The following is a 17,097-nucleotide window of genomic DNA, read 5'->3' on the forward strand; positions in this document are numbered from 1 at the left end:
AAAAAGAAAAAAATTAAATTATAGACGAGAAGGGGAGGAAAACTTTCGATTGGTCATACGGAATGAACATATAAGGCCATTGACTTAAATGAAAACTTTTGCATAGCTCAATGACCATTTTGTAACTTTTTGAAGTTAAGTAATAAAAATACAAATTTACTAACAATTTAGTGACCTTTAGCGTAGTTTACTCTATATATTAATTGACATTGGATAGTTATCATGGGTTTGAATTAAATTTAAAATTAATTCTAATTGGATTATTTAACAAAAGGTAATATTCTCTCAACACTATTTTCTTCATCTACAAGGATCAAATCCATAAGTGAAGTGCTAATTTTTTTATAGAATCAAAATTAAATTATAAATATTTAAAAATATCAAAATGTGATTATACTATTACACTAAATTACAAATTCACAAAATTTAAAGGGACTAAATTAAAATTTAAAATTTTACAATTTTGGGACGTACCAACTCATATAATTTAAAATATGATATTGCAAAATGCTCATTATTCTTACATCTCTAAATTTTTATCATCTTAAATTAGTTTAACATCTCAATTTCTTTTTTAAAAAAACAAAACTATATTAATTTTTTCAATTTTCTAAACACGTCTTTTTCCTTCTTAAACACGTCATTTTCCGACGTAAGTTTTTGGTGAAAGCAATGTAATTTATGTCACTAAACTGAAGTAGATGCTTGTTGCGGAAAAAGTATTATAGAGATGCTTGTATTTTAATTATTTTTTTAAAAAAATAGGTAAATTAATTTTTGTAGTTAGATAGAAAAATAAATTAATTTTTCTGTTAAAAATTTATATCTACTTTTACTTTTATAAACTAGTGAATGTAGGTTAGTACGAGACACACGTGATATGTCACATGAAATTTGATTATTCCGTCAATCATATCAATTTTTAATGATAAAAATAAATGAAAATTTAATAAAAAATAAATTACTGTTTGATTAAATGAAATTTAATTATTTGTAGTTATGTTTCATGATGAAATTGATTTGGCAACGTAACAGCAGCACCTGACTCCGATCCATTTTAGCCACGTGGCAAGCTATAGACAAAGATGCAATGGCGGGTTCTAAATCCGTAAAATAAAGATCTAATTTCACATTTGATCCCTTTACAATACCGAATTTAAGATTTAATCCCCTTACTTTTACTGGTAGATAAAAGAAATTACATTTCGGTTGAATGTTTATTTTTTAATTAAAAAAATAACATAACTCATTAGAAAAGTTTACATATCAATGAATAGTTAAGGGTGTTTATAAATAAATGTCATTTCAGTATTTTAACTAGAATAAAGTTGTCTGAAATTTGAACTAATTTTTTTCTTCAAAATTTCAATCCATAAATTAGGTAAAATTAAAGTATAAAATTTAAATTTCAAATATTAGCATGATAAAAGAGACCAAAAGCTGATGACCAAAAGGAAAAGGGACCAAAAGAAAATTTAACATTTAAAAAAACTCGGTATGTACATGTTTTAGGCAAGACGGCCTCATGCTCCAAACATTCAAACAAACAATTGTACTAACTTCCAAAACTACCCTCATCCACCGTTTCCCGCGCTATTTGCTAACATAAAGTTAGTTGATCATATATTTTATAAAAAAATATAATGAAAAATCAAACCCCTAAGTTTACTTATTTTCTCATTGTAGTCTTAAGTTTGTCAAATTTAATAAAATTAACTTTTTTACGGAAAACCTAATTAAATTATTAAAAAATTAAAGGTATTGACTTGATAGCCAGCATTGGATTTTACGTTTACTTTGTTGCTAATGTGAATTTTTTTTTTAAAAATTATGAATTTTGTTTATTTTTTTTAAAATTTTATGAAGTAATGAATTGTCAATATAATTAAAATTTCAACAGTTCATTCAACTTTTTCATATGAAAATAATTGGTAAAAATATATTATAAGTCTCTGTATTCATTGAAAACTTGGATTTTAGTATATGTGTTTTTATTTTTACAAAATTAACCCTTCAATTTATTAGATTTCAAAATTCAGGTCCAACTATTAACACTGCTAAAATTATTTTGTTAAGTTCAGGTTCATTATAACGTCATTTTAAATTACCAAGTGAATATTTTTTTATTTCAAAATGTTACACTAACGAAATTAACAAAAAAAAACAGTGTTAATAGTTAAACTTAAATTTTAAAATTTGATATATAAACTTTTTAATGAATTTTAATATTTTTTAAAAAATTATGAAATTTATATGAATTTTTGCATGAATTGTCATGTTAATATCATTAAAAATTTACTATTTAAATTAATTTTTTATCAAAAAATAAATTGACTAAAATTTAGGACCAAAATGATAAAAAATAAATATTAATAGTTGAATTTATAATTATGCATAAAAATTGATCATATCATAGATCAGATGAAGACGAATAACTCATGATGATCAAAATGGCCCCCACTCTGAACCTGTAGGCCCCACTTTGCCTCTCTTCACTCTTTCACTTTAAAGAATCTATCTGTCCTCCATTACCCGCAACTCAATGCATCAGCAGCCCCCATCGAGAGTATAAAACTCTCTTTTTTTCCCCCTAAATTATCCTCAAGCCCCAAGAATGCAAAATGCAAAATGCAAAATTCAGAATATTATATATTTTTAGGTAAACTGCACTAAGTTTATGTTACAATTTAAAAATAAATTATAAAATAATTACTAAACTATTAAATAATTTTTATTAAATTATTAAATTATTTAAATTTTTTTATTTAAGTCATTAAGTTGTTATTTTTTTTTAAAATTTTGACTGGAGAGTTCTAATTGTTTGACGAATGGTATGGTGAATAAGTATCTATTACTCATTAATGAGTTAAAAAGAACATACCTTAAATTCAAGTTAATTAGAGGTTAGTGTCAAATGATTAGAGATGAAAATTATTTGGATTTTTGTTTGTAGATTCATTATGTTTAAAACTATTTCATGAAAAAAAAATGATTTGTAGAAAATGAGAACGAGAGCTTTCGATTGGTGTAAGTATTGTGAACAAAGAAGGTTATACAACAACAATTTTAACTTTCTAGTTTCTAGTAACTTAAATCAAAACTTTCAAAAATTCAATGACTTTAAGTTGAGTAACATTTTAAAGTTGAGTAATCAAAATTTAAGCTTGCTAATAGTTTAATGACTTTATGTGTAATTTACCCATGATATATTTTTACAAAATTTTAAATTTAAATTATTGAATCCCCTCTTCTTCTGTATATGTAAAGCTTCTAATTCACCATCTCTCAAATGCTCGAGCAGTCTTGCATTTTGTTTTCCCTTTTTTTTCCCCACACCTTTTTTTAAACCCATTTGCTAAAAATGCACTGGGTTCTTCCAGTGTTGCTTGCCGTTATCGGAGTTACTGCACTGCTCGTTGTAACTCCGGTAAGTGGGTACCGTCCATGGCCGTACTTAAAACCCAACAGCTCCGACTTAATGTTCGGAGGCTCTAAGAAATTTGAGGGCTCATCGGAGTTTATCCATATGAGATATCATATGGGTCCAGTCCTTACTGCTAATATCACCATCCACCCAATCTGGTACGGCCGGTGGCAGAAATCCCAGAAGAAAATCATCCGTGAGTTCATCAACTCGATCTCCGCCGTTGATTCCAAACACCCTTCGGTGGCTGGGTGGTGGAAGACCGTACAGCTTTACACCGACCAAACGGGAGCCAACATTTCCCGTACGGTGCTATTAGGTGAAGAGAAAAACGATCGTTTTTACTCCCACGGGAAATCCATCACGCGCTTATCGATACAGTCCGTTATCAAAAGCGCTGTAACATCCCGTACGAAACCGTTACCGATCAATCCCAAAAGCGGGTTGTACCTCTTGCTCACCTCCGACGATGTGTACGTCGAAGATTTTTGCGGCCAAGTTTGTGGGTTCCATTACTTCACGTTCCCGTCAATCGTGGGGTACACGCTCCCGTATGCATGGGTGGGTAACTCCGCGAAGCTTTGCCCAGGAGTATGCGCTTACCCTTTCGCCGTACCTCAATACATGCCGGGGTTGAAGCCGTTAAAGTCACCCAACAGTGACGTTGGAGTTGACGGGATGATAAGTGTGATCGGACACGAAGTCGCCGAATTAGCAACCAACCCACTGGTTAACGCTTGGTACGCCGGTCAAGATCCGGTGGCTCCGGTGGAAATTGCGGATTTATGTGAGGGTATATATGGAACTGGAGGTGGTGGGTCTTATACAGGACAGTTATTGAATGATAAAGATGGTGCCACGTATAATATGAATGGGATCAGACGGAGGTACTTGGTTCAGTGGGTTTGGAACCATATTGTGAGTTATTGTACTGGGCCTAATGCTCTTGATCAGTAATTTTTATTTTTATTTTGTTTAATTTTTTTGAAACTTGTGATTTTGTCTTGGCATTTTGTCTTTGTCTCTTTTTCTTTTTTCAGGTTTTTTGGCCTTTGTGGGTTTTGGTCGGGTGGGTGATGATGCATGATTAGTTAAGGTAGTTAAGTTTGTTAAATATGTGTACTTCTGTAGTAATAAGCTTTGATTCCTAATATACTATTTTCGTATACCGATAGTTTAGTTAGCCCGTTTGATTTGGTTTCTTCAATTTTCCTGGAAAATTCTCAGATTACCTAAAACCCATCATTTTACTGGAAAACATCAGTAGCTTTTTATCATCTGCTTATAATTATGACTCAATGTGGTGGTGGTGTTAATAATTTCTTTTGAAAGCATGGAAAAAGCAGTGAAAGCAACTCCCTTTTTTGTTTTCTCTTTTGGGTGGAGAAATCAAAGCTAGAGTTATCTAACATTTTCTTATGTCCGAGAAAATTAAACAGAAAACACGATCGTATCAAATCTGAACTCAGCTCCAATTTAATCAGAAAAGATAGAATATCCATACAAACATTTCAACCAAACTGTCCATTGATCTAAACCTGTTAAGATGACATTATTAAGAATAATCACGAACCTTAAAATGAAATGATCAGTCCATGACTAATCATGAACGTTGAAATGATTAGTACATAATTAATATTCATGGAACATAAAAATATATCTTGATTGTATTTAAAAAAATAATAACTTGAAATTGATTTGAACAGTAGATGATGCAAATATGAAATAACTCAAATAATACAAAATCATTCAGCCAAAATCTATATTGACGTAAACAGTTAATCAATTTGAACCCGAAATTGATTTGAACTAGAGATGATATGACCATAAAATAACATGAACAAGTAAACTTGAAGTTACAAGAACTTGAAATGATCCAAATCTGTAATGGCTTAACTTGAAGAAAACTTGAGCCTCATATCTGAATGATCAAAATTCAAAACAACTTTAACCCAAAACAACCTACACTCGAAGATAACTCAAACTCAAAATGAGAATTCGAATTGACCCGACACAACCCACTGAATTCTTTTCTTCTTCTGGTTGAAAAAAAAGGCCCAAACAAGTAAAACTAAATATCATAAAAATAGAATCAATAAAGGGGAAAATTGAAGCTAACTCTAAAGAACAATGTGGTCATTGTCAAACTGTCTCCAGAAAGCGATGCTGTCAGCAAGCAGGATTTAATCAAGCTATGGTTGCAGGCCATGATGTTAAAGAAAGGATCTACATATAGTAATTTCTAGTAAAAAAAGGGGCATAAACAGATCAGAATGTGAGAGACAGATGAAAGAGATAAAAATGACCAGCAATAAAAGAGCATTGCATGCCCATTAACTGATATTAATACCCTTACCAAAAACAAACGGTAATGGCTATAAATTTTTGCTTCTATTATACAACTGCACAATTATGGTGGCATAGCTGATGATTTACAATTGAAAACAACTCCACCAAAATAAGAAAGGTAGGCTCAACTAGTTTGAATGCACTCAGCAGCAGTCTAACATGTAGATTTTATTGTTTGTAGAAGAGCTTTAAAACTTTGTAAATATATTAGGAGGGACTCATAGTTGCAGAACAAAGGATAACAGGAACCACCATCCATGTTTATTAATAATGTATCATTTCCTTATCTTTTTATCTATTTTTATTGCTATTTACTGATGGTATCTGTAGATTGAAAAACATAAGGGTTAATGTAATTTTTGGCTCTTGAACTTGGCAACTAAGTCTACTTTGTTACCTGTATGTTCTTTTTTTGTACCTAACCTTGGCAATTAGGTTCATGATCCTCCAATGAATAAGCAACAGGTACCTGAAGTAGGCAATTAGGTACCAAAGTGAACCTGATTGCCAAGTTCAGGGACCAAAATTTATATTAACCCAAAAATAATGATACAAAAAATTCCATAAAATATGAATGCAAAAATAAGCAACAGTGAAAATAGAGATCTTTCTTGTGCAGGTAGGACAAAGTGAGATTATAAAACTCATCAGTCATTCAATATCAGTATTTAAAATTTACCCAACAAAAAGCAAATATTTGAACGAAACTCATGCTTAAAAGAATAGCAGAAATAATGGAGCATTTGAGGAAGGATCCACTTGGTTGATGTTTTCATTGACTGCCTGATGTACCACAACAGGCAAGAAGCAGAGATCATTGAAGTATCATGCAAAGCCAAACAATGAACAAACCAAGGTAAAATAATGAAGATAGGGAAATACATTTTCAAGCAACATCATTGGAGCATCATGAGGTTACTAACCGAAAAAAAGAAGAAAAGAGAACTACCTTGAACAGATTATTCATTGATATAAACAGGTGACATTTTAGTTCCTTACATTAAAGGCACATGGTCAAAGTACCATGGAGACCGCTGTACTAGGAGTCAGATTGCATTTTGGACACTTTACTCAAAAAATGGACAAATTAGTCCCTGTACGTTAAATTAAAGAGTTAACTAGTTCTTTCTGTTAAAGTTTTCATGCATTTCTACCATTAAAAATTGGTGTAACTGATAGAATAATCAGACAATTACACGTGACGTGTCATGTCTACCTCATGTTGAGGTACAAGGACCAGTTTTTAACAGTAGAATGGAAGAAATTTTTAATAGAAGTATCAGTTTGCTCTTTGATCTAACATACATGGACTATTTTGCTCATTTTTTAGTAGAAGGGGCAAAATGCAATCTAACTCCTAGTACAAAAGCCTCTATGGTACTTTTACCATGGCACATAGATTTAATAGAACACGATAGAAATATCAAGCACCATGAAACTGAAGGCTATCTTTTGGGTGAATAATCGTGCAGTTCTGAAACATCAAATAAAGGGTAATTGTTGTTTAAAGGTATCGATGCAAACCAAGTAGACTTTGGCATATGTCTATCTTCATGGAAATGCAGACTTATTGTTTTTCATTTTGTAGTAAATGAAACCATTATACATTTTTTTCAGAGGTTAAAAAACTTTGTAAAGCAGTTATGCAGGCCCCAATTTTTAAAATGAAACAGCAGATTACAAAAGCCTAACACAAGAAAGTAAACAAAGAGTGATGAATCTTTATATACATGTATCCTTCTGACTAATGAGAGCCTAAACATTTCCGTATGGTGTCAGCTTTTACGAGTTGATAACATTTTTGGAACACAATGCATCATCGATGTTAGATCCATGACATTGAACCTTTTTTTGTCCTTAATAATCAGATATGACCTAAGGGCTTATTATATCATGAACCTGATTGATATGAAATGCTATGCTTCTTTTTTTCGTTAGGAGAAAGAGCAGGGGTTCTACAGGGATCAAACTCGAGACTGATATTATGGCGTCAACTGAAGTTGACAAAATGCTATGCTATGTTTCAATGGTAGAATTCAATCTCGAATTTGCTAATTCACTTTGACCACAATAATGACAGCAACTGTTGCAATAATACAAAGATATTTCTTAAACAGAATGTACTCTTTCTCCTATATATATCTTCAAATTTCAATCTCATTTTTACCTAAAATCAGGTTCGAACTTCAAATGACTAATCCAAAATTGCTATAAAATGAAATGAGTCTCAAGAACAATATGTGCGTTAATTTCTGGACATACCTGAAGTTTCAAGAACAATTCCTTCAAGAAATAATGAGCTCACCAAGGCTCAATCAAGCCAGTAGCCAGTAGAAAAGCAATCTCATTTCTTCTCGGCTCAGAAACGCAGGTTCCTCCACCGGCGACCGCCCTATAATCTGACGCCCCTCTCTCTTTTTTCCCTTCTTCTTGGGCTGCCGCTTAAGCCGCTTACGCTTGACTTGCGGGAGGGTGAGGATGAAGAAGAGCAAGAGCTCAGCCCTGTGCGGCGGGCTCCTCGACGGTAGGTTTCTGAGTTTTGATCGAAATTTAGGGTTTTCCGGGAGGCGAAGCGGCGATGATCGGGTTCGTCAGGGAAAGAGAGTGGATTTGTAGCGGCAGTTTCAGTTTAATTGGATAAACAGTAGACTGTTGGTTATTTCTCTTGTCTCCCCAAAAATCAACTATTTATGTTTATGTCCATCGTATTTTACTTTTTCTATTTTCTATTCTACCAAAATTCATTGAGTTACTGGGGCGGCCATGTAATCTTTATTATCTAAAATTTAAAAAATATTTTAATAGTTATTTATGGAAGTAAAACCGTTTGAATTTTACTTATTGTAATTGAGGAACCATTATTACTTAATTTTACGAATTATCAATATTCTTGTAATTTCTATGTTCCAATTATATTTAAATTTAAAATTTGATATTTAATCTTTAATTAAGTAATTCGATTTATCTATTTTATAAAATTATTAGTTAATTCAAATGGTTAAACATCATGAATTATCTCAATTAAAATACTCTCTTAAATTATTTCCATTCCAACCTTTCATGCTAACCTGAATTTTTTTTTAATATTAGAAGATGCTTTTAAAAAAAATTCCACTACGAGATTTTAATCAAAATAGTTAACTTAAAACTTTTAAACTAATTAATGTCAAATTAAAATAATAAAAAGTTAAATCTCAATTTGAGAATAATAGAGGGAGCAGAATCTAAATTAGACCAAAAATATATCATTTTAAAATCAGTTATGACAGTTTTTTTTTTCAGAGACGCAGTCGTGGAGGAGAATACAACACGCGCCCTTTAGAAAACTGAGGCAGTGAGCAGTGAACGGCGAACACGAAGTTGTCCCACTGTCCGTTTTTCTTTTTCTCAGTTTTTGATTCTTCGGGATTCCTTTCTTCTTCCCTCCTCCACACAAAAAATAAAAATAAAAATAAATGAAATTCTTCCAAAGTTTTCCTCCTCCACAACAATTCCTTCTAGATTTGTTTTTGTTTGTTTCTTTGAAAAGCCAAATTCAATGCCAAAACCCTACCAATGGCTGTACGGCCCCCTCTCACTTTCTCTCCCCTTTTTACTTCCTAATAATAGATTTTCTCTTCTAACTTGGATGGACTCCGTTACTCCATGGCTCTCCTCTCTTTCTCTCGCTCTTTCACTCTCCTTTCCTCGCCATTTCACTTCTTTTCTCCTCGTTCAATCCGCCGTCGCCGTTCCTTCGTTTGCTCGCTTTCTGCAGCTACCGATGTCCGCTCTCGTTCCGCCGTTCTCTGGTTCAAACACGACCTCCGCCTCGACGATCACCCCGCTCTCTCCGCCGCTGAAACGCACCGTTTTGTTCTCCCTCTCTATGTCTTCGATCGCCGTATTCTCTCTCGTATGTCCTTAATTCACTCTTGTTGTTCTCTGTTTGTGATTCGATTAGTAAGTATCAAATTTCTTGGAAATTTATTAAAATTTGAAGTCGTTTTTACTGTATTTAGGTTATTCTGATGATATGCTCGAGCTACTTCTCTTCGCATTGGAAGATTTGAGAAAGTCTTTGAAAGAACAAGGCTCCAATTTGATGATTCGATACGGCTGCGCTGAAAATGTCATTAAAGAGCTTGTAAAAGAGGTTAGTTTCTCTTAATTTTTTCTTTTGCAAAAAAGAAAGAATAAAAGAAGCAGCAACTTTCGGACTCTCTCTCTCTCTCTCTCTCTATATATATATATATAAATTGAAGCAGAAGGTATGAACAGGTGAAAGCTACGGATGTTTTTATCGAAGAAGAGGTAGAGTATGAAATGCGTCAGCTGATTGGAGTTGTCAAGAAGACATTGGAAACGTCTTCGTCTTTAGATTGGAATCTGGACATTGTCATGTGGAGAACTCCATTCTATGATGTTAAGGTGGCCAGGTTTTTTATTCTATTTGCAGTTGAATTTTTCTTGCATAACTTTAAAGATGATTTTTGCCCCTCAACGTTTTCATTGTATACTTATAATGTGCTGTACAGAATCTGAAGGAGCTGCCTGCATCATATAATGACTTTAAAAAACAGAAGTTAATACCAACTTCGCCTCTTTTTCCGGTCACATTACCTGTTGCAGAGACTGAGTTAGACTGGGGTAAGTTTCTGATTGTAATACTAAATGCTATTAATACTTATATTTGTTCTCAGTTTGGCCTCTTTTAAATGTTTTAATGCATTAGTGATAATTTGCAAAGGTTATTGATTTATATGTGACTGTGATTATGGCTACTGAACCTAATAATTGAAATATGAATCAGGTCCTCTTCCTACTTTTAGCGATCTTAAGGAATTTATCAAAGAGAAACTAGGAAAATCGAAAGAGAGTTGGAATTTGATGAAAGAGATGCCAGCTGAAGTCTTATTGAAGGAGAATTTGTCAAAATCATCTGGAACCATACCAAAAAGTTTGAATGACAAAAGCATTGAGCAAAGGAGACTTGATAAGTCTGTTTTTGTTACACGGAAAGGTGATGTTGTGGGTGGTGGAACAAACACTCTGCTGAATGCACTGGCTGCATACCTGAGATACTTGGAAGGAACAGCACGAGATGACTGGCAAGAGTATGTGATGAATTTACACCATCTAATACATTTTACTTGTGTCTTAAGATATTTTTGAGGATATAGGTTTAATTGTGTTTGAGCTGTTGAGTGGTTTCAGGTATGGGGAACAAATTTGTACATGTGATTTCTTAATTCCTAGTTTATTCTCTCAGTTTGTGTTTTATCTGTATGACATGGGAAGAATGTAATTGGAGGATGATGTAGGCAAATTTATATTGCCCTTTATGTTTTAATAAGCTAAATCTCCTGTTATTAAATTTGCTGTAGAGTACATGAAAGGTTACGCAATGCTGAAACCCGTGAAGGGGCCTCTTTTACTTCCCTTTTCGGTCCTGCTCTTTGTCTTGGCATCATATCTAGAAGGAGAGTGCATTATGAAGCTATCAAATATGAGAAAGAGCGAAATGCTGGATTCTTATCTCCATTTGGATATTCTGCAGCCAGTGTTGCTGCAGCCGCTGATGCTGTGTGCTCCATGGAGGTAATTGCTGCTTTATATTGGTATTTACCTGAATATAAATGCTCAGCTGATTATTCTTCTGAATGGTTTTGTTCTTTGTGATATCCATTGAAATCTAATGGTAGTGCAAGGCCTTAATAAAGCATTGTAGCTGATTTTGGGTGCAGTGGTTTTGGCTTTTGGCTCTAAAAAGTCAAGTAAGTAATGAAGGACTGTACTCTATACGGATTTGGAGGTGGCGTGGACATCTAATTCAGGTTTGTCATCAACAACTGATTCATACTTTTGACATTTAAATCTGTAATGTAGTTTACAGGATAAGGGACTTTATGCAACCTTGATGTACTCGAGTACTTTATATGTCTTGGTTATAGATTTCTGTAAATATTCCAGTATACAGTAGTTGGGCTCGAAGGTCCTGCTATTCTACTTGTGCATGGTTTTGGAGCCTTTTTGGAGCACTACCGTGACAATATAAATGCCATAGCTAAACATGGGAACCATGTTTGGGGCATCACACTGTTGGGATTTGGCCAATCAGAAAAGCCAAACGTTGTGTATACTGAACTCCCATGGGCTGAAATGCTGAGAGATTTTATCATTGAAGTTGTGGGCGAGCCTGTGCATCTAGTGGGAAACTCAATTGGTGGTATGTTATCAATCCTAACCTATTTTTTTACCTTTCCTAAGGTGACTACTAGAATTTCTTACTCTCTAGCTGAAAATAGCTTATCTGTTTGACTCAACAATTTGTCATTCTTTTCTTTACCCATCCACTTATTCTATCTCCAGGTTATTTTGTCTCTATTGTTGCTAGCCTCTGGCCTTCTTTGGTCAAGTCTGTCATCCTTATGAACACTGCTGGCAATGTCATTCCCGAATTTTCTTCCCGCCGGTTTCCCAGTGTAAGTTTAGCCATATCATTTGGCAATTTATGTTTGTCTATCATGTTTATTCCCGCTCTTGTGCTGTTCGGTAAAAACTGAAAATGGAGGTTAAAATACAAGTTTTGTGGTTTTGAGTAATAGCCGCAGCATGTGATATTCAGTATATAAATGTTTCAGGAGAGGCAAACCTCAGCTGCTGCAAGGCTGGGTGCTCAACTCCTTTTATTCTATTTGAGATTGAATATCAGGAACACACTTAAAAATTTCTACCCCACTGTAAGGATCTTTCCATTGCTGCTTCCCGTTTTCTTATTTTGCATATCATTTTGCACGTTGCTTGACTGAGTTCAATGGCCTTTGACTTTTGCAGAAAACCAACCGAGCTGATGATTGGCTTATTAATGAAATGCTGAGGGCAGTATCCTCACTGTTATTTGAATTTCAAGACCATGTACACACACTATTATAATATCTTCTCCCTCTGAAAAAATGAACTTAACAAACTTTAAGTCCTATGATCCTGGTGTGACAGTGGTGCTGGAAAGTATTTTCAGCTTTGACCTCTCAATCCCTTTGAATTATCTCTTGGAAGGATACGAGGAAAAGGTTCTAATTCTGCAGGTAAATTCCCTCTATTAAGTAAAAAAGAAGTTTATAATCTCTCTCTACGGGTTTGTGGTCTTTTACTTACTGGTGTTTCAATCCGCATATCTTGTTAGGGAATGAAAGATCCACTCTTAGACTCAAAGGCCAAACTAGCCATGCTCAAAGAGCATTGTACCGGTCTTGCAATAAGGGAATTGGACGCTGGTAATAAGCCTTTCTATCCCCAAAATAACCTCGCATGCTCCCTTCTCTGTCGTTCTCCCATGCTTTTACTTCTCCTCCGACTTTTAACATTTCAGGTCATTGCCCCCATGATGAGCAGCCACAAAAGGTGAATAGCATCGTCTGTGAATGGGTAGTAGCTGTTGAAAGAAAACTAACTGCAAACTCTTACTCGTAAGCACTTGGCATTCCTTCCAAAATAAGCCTCATTTTCTATTCTCAGAGCTCTGGTTCGTTAAATCCAGCTTACAAAATTGCTAAATTTGAAATTGAAGAATCTTTTATAGGCTAACATCTTACCGATTCAATTTGAAGTTAACGGTAATACATAAATCCTTGAAGCCGATTTGATTCATTATTTTAGAATTTGTGAATTCTGATAGGCAATTTGTGATGTTTCACTATAGTGCCAGTCAGTGACCATGGCAATGTCATTGCCATTCCTATTTCTCTTTAGGGATAATGATAGAATGGCATCTAAAGCTCATGTTTATAGTTCATGTCATATGTCCTTTTGTATTTTTGTGTCGTAATCATGCTTACAATATTATACCCTTAGATTTCAACACGTTAACAATTCATGTTATATAAATTTCGATAAGTTTGTAAATTTGTATTCATGTTATTGATTTAGTATCGTTATGTTGTATCTTGTATTGTGCAATTATATCGTGTTTAAGTGAATTGGGCTGGGCTTATCATGTTTGGACTGAGTTTGAGTTGTAAATAGGGATGAGCGTTTGATCGAGTTGAATTGAGTGAAAAACTTTTTTGTCAAGTTGATTAGTACTATTTTGTCATTCTAACTCGATTTTTTTTTTTCAAATTGAGTTGAGTGAAATGAAATTCGAATCGAAACAATAAAATTTTCAAGTTAAATTTAGAAAAACTAAAGTGGCCATCAAATTTTGTTGACAATATGACTAAATTTTGAGTAAAACAATATATATATATGAAAACTCTTTTGAAACAAAATAAGAGAAACAAAATTATTAGTATGATAAACTTGATTTAATAATTTACTTGTTCAAGGCCTCAAATTATGGATTTTTTCTATAAATTTATATTTTAGCATATTTGTATATTTTTAAAGATTTTTTTAATAATTTTAGAAGTTTTAATTTTTTTAATATATATATTTATAAATTTTGGAAAAAAATATTTCATAAATATTTTGAATTTTAGAAGAATATTTTAATTTTTTTTTTAATTTAGAGGGACTAATTTACATATTTTTAAAAATATTAGGGATTTGAAGAGTATTTATATCAATTTATTATTTGAGTTGTAAATATAACTTATTCAAATTCAAAAAATTAATTATTTAGTTGGTTCAAAAAAATTGAATAATTTATTTAATTGAATTAATTTAAAATTCAAAAAAATTAAATTATTTTACTCGAATCGAACTTTAATCACCTTTGAAAATTCTAATACAAGTCCAATTGGCCTTTACATTGTTTTGAGTTCATAAAAAGGATTAAGCTCGATAATGTCGACTGTTAGGGTGCCAGAAGGAAAAATAAGAAAATGACGCCATGACTCAACCACTTCTCTTCCAAGTCCTGCCATATTATATAATAATCTCACGACAAGAGCATGACAAGAGCACGGCTACTACATGGACAATGAGACAGAGGCCGGCCATTCTCAGCTAATAACGCGCATTCCTGCTCCCGCTACGTCTCTTTGATGTAAACTGAGCCAAACTCGAATAGTGGAAAGCTTAAAATGTTTAGTTTGAGTTTAATTAAATATAAACCTTTAAGCTTGAGATTTAATCAGGTTACTTGAATTTGAGCTTGATTGAATTTATTTTTCAAATTTTGTATTCAAAATTAAATTTGAGCTTGATTAACCTTGTTCATATTCAAGCTTGAGCTCACTTGTATTTAAACTCTTTTTATAAGGTAAATTATACTTAAGGTTATTAAATTATTAATAAGTTTACGTTTTGGTCACTCATCTCCAAAATGTTACAAATTGGTCATTGAAATGTTTGAAAGTTTTCATTGAAGTCATTGAACTATTAAAATCATTGTTATATAGCCTTTTTTGCACCGCTTGCACCAAATGGAAGCTTTTCTTCTCTTTCTCTTCTATAATTTTGTTTTTTTTTCATGAAACAACTTTAAAATCGCGAATCTACAAATTAAAATCCAAATAGTTTTCTTTTTTGATTTCTAACATTGACCATGAAATCGATTTGGATCTAAGGTTTTTTTTACTCATCAATGGGTACTAATTAGACCTGGTCATGGGCTAGGCCACCTGCCTAAGCCCGAAAGCCCGCCCGAAAAGTGAAAGGGTTGGGGCAAAATTATAGGCATGAAAAATAGGCTTAGACAAAAAAAATAAAGTTCATTTTCTAAATAGAGCAGGCTGGGTCGAGCTTGGATTTAGCATTATTAATTTAGGTATAATTTTAGGCTCGTTTTCTAACATTTTGAAACGACCTGACTTAGCTCATGATTAAGCCTAGTACTAATCCACCTGACAAGAAGCAAGTTTTGCTTTCAATATTTCATTTCATTTCCTAACAATGGCCTTTAAATTTTAGGAGTCCTTTTCATATCCTTTCCCATTTAAAAAAAACCAAATTACATGTTTGTCAACATTAAAACATCCTTCAAAAAAAGATCAGACTCACCAATTAGGTATTAATTGTTGAAAAGGATTTCTATAGGGACAACCATTGCTACCCATTAATTAGTGGCAAAGCTTCGGAAATTAATATATATTTTTATGAGAATTAAAATGCAGTTTCACCATTATACTAGTTTATGTTTTTATGAGTTTTAAAGGGATTAAATTAAAATTCTAGCAATTTGAAGAGGTCAAGCTATAATTTTACCATATTAACTTAAAATTTTATAAATTTTGAAGAGACTAAAGCAGTAGTTTCCCACTTTAGGGTTCCCCTTGCCATTAATGTTGGTATTTCTTACTTGATATTTTATTGGTTCAATTTTTTCTTCGATTTTAAGAGATTGGTTCTTAATCAATCCAAGTTTACAAGAAGGTATGTACAAGCTCTCGTGAGACTAGCTATCCCCAAGTAGTAGGTTTTCTAAGTCATGGTGAATCGTTGAGACATATCAAAGGTCTTTGCTCATTCCTAACATGATTGTGCAACGTCTATGTGACAAATTCATTTCAACGGGTAGACATAAGCCTTGATTCTCTTTAATATTTTTTAAATTATACAATACCAAAATTAATATTTGAACTCTCAATATGATAGAATTTTAGTCAAAACAATGAAAAAAATTATATCTCATCCTCTTTAAAAATTTATAATTTAAATTTGACCCTAAAATAAATCTGAATTTTCCTAAGATGCATAACAAAGTTGATATATATAATTTTAATTACAATATATATAAATAAATATTAATATAATTTTGAAAATCAAATTCCAAAGCAACCTAAATTATTTTAAATGAGAAACTCGACCATGACATCCCAAATTAAGATTAAGGGTCACATTGTTAAAAATAAATAAATTAAGGATCACATAATTTATGTGGGTCGTGCATGTTTATGTCACAAAATAATCCAAGTGCTCACCTACTCTTATTTTTACAAGGCAGTTTCCAAATATTTTAATTAAGCTGCCTAGGTAATCAGTTTCCATATTTTTTAATCACCCATTTTGGGTAAAGCCCAGATGGAGGAACCCATCAAACATTAGGAAAAAAAAAGGGTTAAATTGTATTGAATTTCGTCAAACTATTGTTTAGATTTTAATTTAGTCTCTACACTTTAAAATATTTTAATCGAGTCTTTAAAATATTAGTATTATATTAATCAAGTCATAATCATCAAATTTGGTTTTAAATATCAGTTCTAATCTAATATGGAGTTATAAACATATGTGTCTATCGTATGAAAAGTTTGGATATGATGTTCTAAAAACTAAACAATGCTATTAAAATTTAAGAGGAGTTAATTTTTAACTTGTCAAGTCAAGCCCATACTATAAATACGCACGCGTTTACAATTTGACTCACGGATTCTGAATAGCTTTAAGTTACGATTTAGCCTTTA

The 17,097-nt window shown here is 32.6% G+C and overlaps 2 protein-coding genes and 1 long non-coding RNA gene across 4 annotated transcripts; 2 read left to right on the forward strand and 1 right to left on the reverse strand.

Annotated features, from left to right (window-relative positions):
• Window positions 1-3,127: 3,127 nt before the first annotated feature.
• On the forward strand, window positions 3,128-4,607 carry LOC107931034 (protein EXORDIUM-like 3). The gene has a single exon (XM_016862805.2). The coding sequence runs from the start codon at window positions 3,362-3,364 to the stop codon at window positions 4,379-4,381; it is 1,020 nt and encodes a 339-aa protein (XP_016718294.2). The 5' UTR covers window positions 3,128-3,361; the 3' UTR covers window positions 4,382-4,607.
• A 601-nt stretch (window positions 4,608-5,208) lies between these two features.
• Window positions 5,209-8,431, reverse strand: LOC121224426 (uncharacterized). 2 transcript variants are annotated; one of them, XR_005922007.1, is made up of 2 exons: window positions 8,036-8,431; window positions 5,209-6,556 (listed from the first exon to the last, which is right to left on the reverse strand). It is a non-coding gene; the product is annotated as an uncharacterized lncRNA (long non-coding RNA). The 2 variants fall into 2 exon arrangements; XR_005922006.1 differs by having other exon boundaries at window positions 5,209-7,247; window positions 8,036-8,388.
• Window positions 8,432-9,053: 622 nt separating this feature from the next.
• Window positions 9,054-13,657, forward strand: LOC121224427 (uncharacterized). The gene is made up of 14 exons (XM_041107735.1): window positions 9,054-9,668; window positions 9,775-9,908; window positions 10,034-10,183; window positions 10,291-10,402; window positions 10,566-10,869; window positions 11,140-11,353; window positions 11,500-11,589; window positions 11,726-11,981; window positions 12,125-12,237; window positions 12,397-12,495; window positions 12,590-12,637; window positions 12,730-12,840; window positions 12,939-13,029; window positions 13,125-13,657. The coding sequence occupies exons 1-14, from the start codon at window positions 9,419-9,421 to the stop codon at window positions 13,223-13,225; spliced, it is 2,073 nt and encodes a 690-aa protein (XP_040963669.1). The 5' UTR covers window positions 9,054-9,418; the 3' UTR covers window positions 13,226-13,657.
• Window positions 13,658-17,097: the final 3,440 nt, after the last annotated feature.

This window comes from Gossypium hirsutum, chromosome D12 (genome assembly GCF_007990345.1).
Source record: "Gossypium hirsutum isolate 1008001.06 chromosome D12, Gossypium_hirsutum_v2.1, whole genome shotgun sequence".
Classification (NCBI taxonomy): Eukaryota; Viridiplantae; Streptophyta; class Magnoliopsida; order Malvales; family Malvaceae; genus Gossypium; species Gossypium hirsutum.